The following is a 10689-nucleotide window of genomic DNA, read 5'->3' on the forward strand; positions in this document are numbered from 1 at the left end:
ATGATTCTGAGCAAAGTCAGTCTGTCAGCCTATCTTACAATGTATGCCTTGTATACTGTTGGTTGTCTTAATTATTGGCGAAAACATTATATTTAAAAATATCTATAAAAAAAATAATGTTTAGGGGAAATTATTATACTTATAGATTTTGTATAGATTTTTTGGTTACAGTATTAACTAATTATGAGTAACCTTATTTTAAATGTTCAATCCTTAGCTATAGAAATATTAAACATAATATAATACATTTTTGCTACAAAATTTAGTTATATTGACACAGATAATACAAAAGACTTTTTGATAAATCATTAAAATACTGTAAAATTAATAGAAATACAATAGTTAATATATTATTATTGCAAAAAAAAAAAAATTATATATCTTATATGCTTCCAATGGTTATCAATTTATTGCATAAAAAAACTTTTAATTAAACATTAAAAAACTGTAAGATTAACGGAAAATCAATTAAGATACTATAAAACAATAGAAAAAAACATTTATATTCTATATTATATTGTATCAAAAAAAAAAAAATTGTGAATTCTAACAAGTATTAAAAAGTCGTGGCCTATTAATGGCTACCACTCCTACTGAAGTCCGTGCATTATTCATTGGCATTGTCACCATAGTCCAGGTATTGGTGTGTGGGCTGTAACATTCAACAGAATTCAAACTAGAAGTCCCGACACTGCCACCGACGACATACAATAAACCATTTAATGCAACTACTCCTATATTGAAAAATTAAGTTAAATCCAATATTTACAAAAAAAAAAATGTTCATACAATAACTTAGAATTATTAAGGAACAAGATACCTGCATCATTTCGAGGAAAATGCATATCTGAAATAGAAGTCCAAACTCCTTTACTTGGTCTGTAAGTTTCAACACTACTCAGAGTGTTTGATCCATCTTGACCACCCACTGCATACAGTACACCATCTAATACTCCAACTCCAGCACCTCTGCGGCGTACACACATATTTGCGACTGGTGTCCACATATCAAAATTGGGATGATAACATTCAACAGTGTCTAAACCATCCATTGATGAATGATTATATCCACCTACCTACAAAATGTTCATGATACAAATAGGGAAATGAAAATCTCCCACGCTAGAAAAAAATCCTGGAATACAATATTATTGCATAGCGTTTTCAATGAAAGTAATTGAGTACATATTTATGAAAAGTTGAATAAATATAATATTATTATTTTTAATTATAAAAATGTATTTATTATTAATTAATACAGCAGTTCCTTAATTTTTACAACCACAGCAACCTAAGAAAAAAGTTTTGTGTTTTGTGGAATACCAATGTCTGTAAAACAAATATTTTACAGCAATTAATATTATACTACTTGTAACTATTTTCTTTAGGTGAACTTATTTCCCAAAGTATAATCTAAAATAATTTTCTAAATATTCAAATACATTTGGCGGAACCCTTGATATTGTCCCACAGAAGACAGAACGCTTAGGTTCCTCGGGGCTCAGAACATACTTTGGTAATTGCTGAATTAGCATATCAAATTAAATATTAAATAAGTTTGAAAATTATTAGACATTTAAAATCAATCTTGATGACGTATGAATGTATATAATATTTCATTATTTAATGAAAATTATAAAATTAAGATATATTAAATGTTGGAAATAACTATTTAATAAAGTTTAATTAATTATATATATTTTGTATTATCATTATACAAACATAAACAGTACTCATAACCACCCAACGCCTATGCTCATAACTAAGAAGTAACATAAATTAGATTACTTTTTCTATTACATTATGTATAAATATGTAACAAATATGGAATCGAGTTTTGGTAGGAATCTCCTAAAAATAAGTAAGTTTGTCAATCAATGAAAATGAATCAGATTCTGATGCAATTATTATATCTTTGAATTTATGAGGTATATAAACAAAATATATTTTTACTATCTTATTATTTATTATTTAATATTGATTTAAATTTTAAATTGATCAAAATATTTTATTTTCGATATTGTTGGTGTTTCTTTCTCAGGAGAATTTTTTTATTCCAATTATAATAATTATTGTAACAAATGTGTTAAAAATTTAAAATCATAAAAAAAAATATTAGTTTACCACATATAATAGATCATTCAGTACTCCGACCCCTAAACCAGATCTTCCAGTAGCCATACTAGATACCATACGCCATTCTTGAGTTTTGTAGTTGAACACTTCTGCACTGTTATGAATATCACCATCATGACATCCGCCAATCTTAAATTTATTATTGTTATTTATTATAACAGAATTAATAAAAAAAACTAATAAGTTATAATTAAACATTACTTACGGCATATAGATAATCATTTATCACACCAACACCTAAATACTGTCGTTCATTTAACATCTCAACAGTTGGTTTCCAACACGGTAATTCTGATGATAAATCTAGGACCTCAACAGATCGAAGAGAATTATCAAAATTTTCAACACCACCCACGGCAAACACTAAATTATCTTTCACTGTTGCCAGACCAGCTTTTCCACGGCTTATAATCAATTCTGGCCCATAACGCCATCGGTCCATTTTTGGGTCGTACCATTCTGTATACTCATATAATTCAGGCTCAAATCTTCCACCGACAACTAAAATAACCTATTATAATTAAATTGTTAAATATATTGAAAAGAGAAATAAATTATAATAGAATTATACTTGATCTCCATGTCTAGGTTTATTCCGAGTGTTTTGTGGAATAAGCTCTTCTGACTTGAGTATATGAAAATTTAATGCCTCAAATACATAATGATTACCTTAAAAATTATAAATAAATATATACATAAAATATAAGTTATTACACAAAATATTTTTAAAAAAACTTACACTCTAGACAATTCTTAATAAGAGGTTCCTCAACTACTTTTTTTAATACGTAATGTTTCGATGCTAATGATAAACGTACATGTTCCATTAATTGGGGCAAAATACATTTTCTCGTCCCCAATTCATGTTTTACCCATCGAATAACACATTCATATACCTAGAACAATAATTACACTTATAAATTAATTATACTACATAATATTTTTAAGTAGGTTACTTAATTTTTTTTCCCCCAATACTAAAACATAACAATAATTAATTTTAGTTTGCCTACTTTTTCTTCAGTTGGAACTATAAGTTTATCACTGGAGATCAACTTAATCACTTCTTCGGATGATAAGGATAGAAATTCTTCACCATCAACAACTTCACTATGAATCAAAATTTAATAATAATAAATACTATTTCCTTATAGAATCATAATGATAAATAATTTTCCATACGAAAAGTGTTGTCGAATATATAATTCTGAATTTGTTAACAATTTCATACAGCTATGTAAATCAGCTATTTTGTTTATACCGATACAATTTGTAGAGCAGAGTTGTGTCTCTAAAAAATCACAACATGCATCTTTTACTTCTTGTAACTGTAACAGATTTGCAGCTGATAACAAATCCTTGAAAAATAAACAATTAAGTATTTAAATAATTTAGTTTTCTTTAATAAAAACAAATTTTATATATTATTACCTGGACATTTTTTTCCGTGATCACGATTTTCCCTGAATAAATAAAGTTTACCAACAGCTGTAAACAGGTAGAATTTAACTGTCTCATAGTAACAAGATCATAATTTTTTTCAGCAAAATTTGTGAACATTGCATGGAAAAATGGACAAGCCGATGCTAAAACCACTTTGTGTGCGAATATTATTTTTTTATCGTCCGTTTCAAGTTTAACGTCACAAAAAATCTCGTCTCTAAAATCAAAAATTTGTTACTAATATTTATGTAGCTAATTAATTAATTTACCACTTACTTGCGTAAGGATTGTAATACTTCACATAACTCCGCATAAGATGTTTTTTTGTACTCGTATTTAGCTGATTCACATTTTCCGGATTCTGGTATTTGCGTTCCGTTTTGCATTGTGAGTTGTGGGTATATTGAGTTCAGGATTTGAAGGCCTAAAAAACTAAACAAAATAACATTTTAAAAGCAATTATAAGCATCCATAAAAATCGGTAATAATTCTCTATGAAGTCAAAAGGCATACTATCAAAATAATGCGTGCTTCAACGATATAAAATAATTGCATACAAAAATTGATTCTGATTAAAGACAGCCTGATATTACTAATAGACAATAGACTCGTGTAGACTCACCGCCGAACATCAAATATCGTAAAAATTTTAAGTTCAAACGCTCAAAAACAATTAATGTTCCATATAAGTGAATTTTTTTTTTTTTTGTTATAGGAAGAAAGTAAGATTAGTGCACATGGTTCCATAATAATATTATATAATCAATGTTGTAAAAAATACTTTTAAAAGGGATTTAAGTAGTTACTCAAATGCTTTTAAAATAAAATATCTAAAATACCACCCAAATACTATAAATAGTCAAGTATTTGAGTAAAAATCAAACACTCTTTGAAAGTATTTGAAATAATCTACAAATACAAAAAAGAAAAGAATTCTATTCAGTTCCGATATAATTTGTTGTAATCAAAAATTTGTTTATTGCATTTTAAAAACATGATTCGTTCAATAATCAAAATGCTGATCAGTTGTGTTAGTTTTTTTTTAGTGATGGTTGCACCACAACAATGAACTTTTCTCTAAAGAGGTATATATTAGTTTAAAACTATAATATAAGGTATTTGGATATCCCGGTAGGCGGAAAAAAAGCCCAGAAATAGAAATGTGAACACATGTATACTCTACTCCTAATTAGTAATTACTAGGGTGCAGATTTGTATGTATTAAAAATTCAAAAATATGTACATATATATGTATTTAATTTTTACCATTACTAATTACCATGTATCTATAGGCTATAACAAAATATAATAATATATTATATATTATAATGAAAATGATGATTATAAATATGAACACAATATGATATATTAAATATACATACATACATACTACATACTACTATAACAGTCAATAATCATAAATAATAATAACTAGTAAAATATAATATACTATTAGTACACCATTACTTGGTTGTTGAGATACTATCTACACGTCCTTCTAGTACAGTTTTATCCAGTTTTAATTTGTTTTATATTTTATACTTTTGTTTACCAATTTTGGAAATGGAAATTATAAAATCAAATAAAGGTGGTGACAAAGGTTATTATAAAGGTTATGTATATGCTGTAAAATATATTGGCATATACCTAAGGCTTATGTTTTTTGATTTATAAATTATTGTACTATATATATACCCAAGACGGATGTTTTTTGACTTATAACTTATAACACAATAAATTATGACGTATACATAATATTGTGTTCATATTTATATTTTTATTTGATTTACAATCTATATTTTATACAATTAACAATTAATAATTAATTTCATTATAATATATAATATATTAATATATTATTATATTTTGTTATAGGTATATGGTAATTACTATAATTAGGTCATTAGGAGTAGAGTATACATGTGTTCACATTTCTATTTCTATTTCTGGGCTTTTTTTCCGCGATTCGGATATCCCATACCGTCGTCAATCGTCGTTGACGATTAACGATAATGATTATGTTGATAACCATTTTCTTGGTAAATAGATATGATACTAATAATTTATTATAGCAATAATATTTTCGGATTATTAAATTATAAAGTATATAATAGCTGTTAAGCAATAGCTTATCGCATAATATATTGTATTTTGCTAGACTTAATAAGCCAATTCTGGTACCGATGCAGGGGTGTAATTACGGTGGGGGGGTGATATGGGGGATAGACTTTTAATTATTACGAAACTAGAAAAAAAAATAAATGTTTAGTTGCGTCGGTATAAATATTTACTCGGTAAACGATAAGCATGATATCAAAATAAATAGTCTGATTCATTTTAATTCTTATTTATTAATAAACACTGGGTGTCCTGCTACATACTGTACCAAATTACAGTACGTATAACCTACTCCCTACACACTACACGCATATAGATTTAAGATTATAAGCAGTAAGTAATTCGATAATGGGAAAAACCACCATTCCAAAAACTTAATATAATAGGTAATAAAAATGTAACTTCAATGTAACTACATTTCGTAGAACCAATAGTAATACTACGAAAATGCGCCGACACTAATAATTGATTATTGCGATTACGTATAGACACTACACAGTAGGTATACACCGTGGCATTCCCTCATAGTCACACAACTTAGTAATTGATAAAAAAAATAAAATTACCAGCAATTAGTAGTACCTACTCTATTGAATTTTTTTAAAAATAAGCCTGGACCTGACGCAAGTATAACAATTTTAAATTATTCAAAATGCTAAACATTATTAGGCCCGGAATAAAATGTTTTAAAATCGTACGAAATATTATGTATGACGTATTTTATACACTTTTTATAATTTACAATTAGCATTACAACTCGCGCTAAAATTATGCAAAATTAAATAAACACTAGTTAAAAAATATATTAAACATTTAACTGCAGTCACTGCAGCTTACTCAATAAACTATTAGGTATGTCATATTAATTATTATAAAAAATTTAAATGAGTCTATTAAAAAAAATAGAATTTATTAATTTATAAAAATAATTAATAATAATTTTGCCTACACATTTTCTTGTTTACTATATTGGAAAACACAGAGAAATCTGATGATGTATCACGGGCAAAGCCCTCCACAAGTTTGCAATACAAATTTATTTTGATTCCCCCCCCCCATTCACAATTACGCCACTGTACCGACGTTTCGTTTCGAGTCGACGACGACTGGAGAAAAAAAAACATATTATGATTAAGAGGACGCTACCCATACATTTGTTGTCTCCGTCTTACACACGCACGACATGGCAAATTGTCGTTCATAAGTTTCAATAGTGTGCTGTTAGTTTTGATACTAGAGTGAATTGACCTATTTTAAAACTTTTAGGTAAGAACATTATCTGTGCTTAAGCGTTGCCGATTTTTCAAAATTTTTATTTTCAAGCAAGATATGGGTATGTTAAGTATCAAAAATTTTAAATGCTCATATCTCGCTTGAAAATTAATATATCGAATAAAAGCCAACGCTTTAGCACAGATAATGTTATTATCTAGAAAATTAATGATAGGTCAAATCACTCTAATATCAAAACTAACAGCTCACTAGTCACTATTGAAACTAGTGAACGAAAATTTGGTATGTCGTATGTGTGTAAGACGGAGACAACAAATCCATGGGTAGCATCCTCTTAAGCTATTAATCGTAAATCGACGTAACCCGATATCAAGTTGTCCATAAATGATAAATATAATATGATGTAATATTGTTATAACGTTGAAGGATGACCGTGACGGCACGGTTTTTTTATTTAACAAGGATTACAAATAGAAACAAATAAAGAATTAAAAGAATAAATAAAAAATATTCAATGAAATAGTATTCAATACGAAAAAATGTAATTTAATACTTTTACTGGAATACTTTACAAACACCGTGTACAATATAATGGTAATAAATATGGGGACGGAGTGGCCGAGCGGATTAAGGCGTCGGTTGCGACGCACACCGGCGCCGGTTCGATGCCGGCCGCGGGTGGCATTTTTCTTCGGGTAAGTCGCAGTGCCCACTAAAAAATCTGCCAAACCAAAACACACGTGTTTAAACCATAGATATATACAACAACTAGATAGCCGTCTCCTTCTTGTCATGGAAGTCGGCCGCCACGTACAAAGCAGGCAATGCTTACAAAATAATATTATCATTGGCCACAACTGTAGTATAAAGACGGCTATCTAGTTGTTGTATATATTATTATCTATGGTTTAAACTTACAGTACCCTCTCCCACCTAATAGCCCAATTTCCGTGGGTTAATTAATAAAAAAAAATAAAATACTAATAATAATTTAGGTCGGTGTCAGACTATTTGAGCCATTATTATTCCATGATATAACACATGCAATAACAATATTCCGGCGATTAGAGCACAATGAAATAACGATTTATAAGACGACTATAGTTGGCGCTTACACAATACAATAAAGAATATTAATATATAATATAATTGAATACGTCTAATTTACGCACACGAGTATCATATTATACTGTTACTAAGTAAATAAGACGACAAAAAGAGAGCGATTATCGCCCAAAAAAATACGATAGGTACCTGACAAACAGTGCGGCTTGAGCAGACGGTTCGGCAATCGGCGCAAATACTAACGTCCAACACTCCAAACAAGTAACGACTAAGTAACGACTAACGAGTACAATGCAATATTATATTATTATTATAATATACAATTGAACACACGCAAATATCAATACGAAAATAATTCTGGAAAGACAGACGGGCAGACAGCTGCGTATGAGATTGTGCGTGTGACTATAATATTTTAGTGTGTGAGTGCGATCGGCAGGCAGCGAACTGTGAACTTCGGACCATATTATTTCGTTATCGTTAAAGGCTGTTAGCGCAAATGCCAAATATAATAATTACTATAAACAATTTATAATACTGTAGTTGTATACGTATATAATAATGTTATTATTATGGTGTGGCGAGCCGTCACCACAGTACTCCCTTTGCTGCGGTTGGCGACCCCGACCCGCGTCCGTCATGTCTAGACTCGCGGCGTTTCCACGGACGTCGCGGCGTGCCTGCCGCCGGACTCGACTCCCCCTCTCCGGTAACGACTCTCCTCGAGACTTCACGCGCGTCTCCATTGCCTAGACAGTCCCGTGCCTCCGGGATGCCCTCGGCACGACCGACCACCGACGACACCGACGTCTACCGCCACAGCACGACCGACCTTCTGACGTTTATCTAATTGTCACGTTCTCTTCACTACAGGGTTAAGTCGCGTACACACTTTTAACATTTGCGCGTAATATCCTTTGATGCGAGCGTATGCACTGCGGTCAGCACCGGCGACGACGGCCGGCGATGACTGTCGGTCAATCACAGAACGCATAGCCATCGCATAGGCGGTCAGGCACTATTCAGTATTCGGCCGCTCAGTCTGCACGCGCGAAGCCGGTTCAATCTTAACCTGAACAGACTACAGTATAATATGGTTAAACGATAAAGTGTCTTACGTTAAACGGATCACCCTGTATATGCCTTTCGATTCAATAACCAATAATAAACTCAATGTGTTATCTCTTCATTTTCGGATTTTCCTCGTACGCCACAATTATTGCTATTATACCAATAAATTGTGTTGTAAGTTGTAACGCCGTGTCCAACGTGGACGCGGCAAACGCGGCAAAAAACAAAACAGCTTTGTCGCGATTGCCGCGTCTGGAACAGCATGGTCAGAATATAATTCGCCCGCCCGTCAACGCGTTCGCCGCGTTCACGTTCACGACACAGCGGATTAATCAACCACTATTATTATTTATTGTAGTATGGCGTAAAATTCAGATTAAAATTTTATGTTCCGTGAAATGTTCAAACACTGGTTATGTGGGTAAAATCGTAATAAATAGTGTGTATTTAATTGGATTAAAAAAAAAAAATAAACAGTTAGGGAGACGGTATTTTGTGATAGGTTTTTGTAGTAGGTACCTCGTACCTACTTGTGATTTGCGCCATTAATAGGTAGGTACTACAATAGGTAGATACCAGTGGCGTGGCGAACTTCATTAACTTATGAGGCACAATAATTTAAATTAGTAATTATTATAGACACTATTATATATAAATAATTACGTATTTACGTAAATGGTAACTGAGTAGAATGATCGGCTTAGTCTTAGTGTGTACTTAATAAATTATTTACTATATGTGAAATGCCCCTAGTCTCCAGGACACCCACCACCCTTTAAGCTGAGGCACGTGCCTCAAATAAAGTACTTCGTCACGCCACTGGTAGATACTAGACATTATGACGTTATCTGCGCCCAGTGTTGTAAAATATTTCAGTCAAAGTGTTTAAATCGTATAGGTAGTGTAGTTTGTTTCCGTATTTAATACTTTTATAAATTCTTTTATTTTTGAAATATTATTGAACGGTACCTATTTGAAAACATTTAGTAAGACCTCGGTAATCTGGACCCCATAGTCCGGACTTCGCTTAATCCGGACAGTCGTCTAATAACACGTAAACGCGTAGTTTGAGCTTCAGACTAAAATAAACGGGCGTCTATCAGCCGCGCCGAAATTGCCTTTTTACCTGTAAGAAATCTATCAACTCCGCGAAACTCACAAAAATCAACGGACTTTATTATGAACGATTAATTATAACAACATCAAATTCAAATAAGACTGCATAATTTATCCTTTATTCCGCTGTACGTCACCTGTGCGAGTTGGCATACTACTAGCTAATAACCTGGTAGTTTATGCTGTACCCTGAATACAAAAAATAAAAATAATATATTATATAAACAAAAAAAATAAAATATGTATTTAAATTTTCATTATATTGAGATTTTAGTTCTGTGACAAATGTGTATAGCATATTGTCATTATTTAATTTATATTAACTATTTAATGCAATTATATATTAAATTTTGAACTCTTGGAACATGTTCAGTGAGGGACATTATCTTCTTGAATAATAATATATTAAATATACTGAATATTAATAGTACTTACAATATTATTACAGACATAAATAAATGTGATTTATTAGATAAACCGTGTTTTTTTTTAAATTTTAATAATATA

At 30.7% G+C, this 10689-nt stretch overlaps 1 protein-coding gene across 2 annotated transcripts; it reads right to left on the bottom strand.

Annotated features, from left to right (window-relative positions):
* Positions 1-256: 256 nt before the first annotated feature.
* On the bottom strand, positions 257-10464 carry LOC100160174 (ring canal kelch homolog). Of its 2 annotated transcripts, XM_016802888.2 has the most exons (11): positions 8185-8800; positions 3856-4011; positions 3568-3796; positions 3319-3494; positions 3150-3246; positions 2876-3032; positions 2708-2805; positions 2342-2647; positions 2125-2265; positions 821-1076; positions 257-734 (listed from the first exon to the last, which is right to left on the bottom strand). In XM_016802888.2, exons 2-11 carry the CDS (start codon positions 3963-3965, stop codon positions 547-549), a joined length of 1758 nt encoding a protein of 585 aa, XP_016658377.1. In that variant the 5' UTR covers positions 3966-4011; positions 8185-8800; the 3' UTR covers positions 257-546. The 2 variants fall into 2 exon arrangements, with proteins under 2 accessions (XP_016658377.1, XP_016658378.1); XM_016802889.2 differs by lacking the exon at positions 257-734 and having other exon boundaries at positions 949-1135; positions 8185-10464.
* Positions 10465-10689: the final 225 nt, after the last annotated feature.

The sequence above is a fragment of the Acyrthosiphon pisum genome, chromosome A2 (assembly GCF_005508785.2).
Source record: "Acyrthosiphon pisum isolate AL4f chromosome A2, pea_aphid_22Mar2018_4r6ur, whole genome shotgun sequence".
In the NCBI taxonomy this organism is placed as follows: Eukaryota; Metazoa; Arthropoda; class Insecta; order Hemiptera; family Aphididae; genus Acyrthosiphon; species Acyrthosiphon pisum.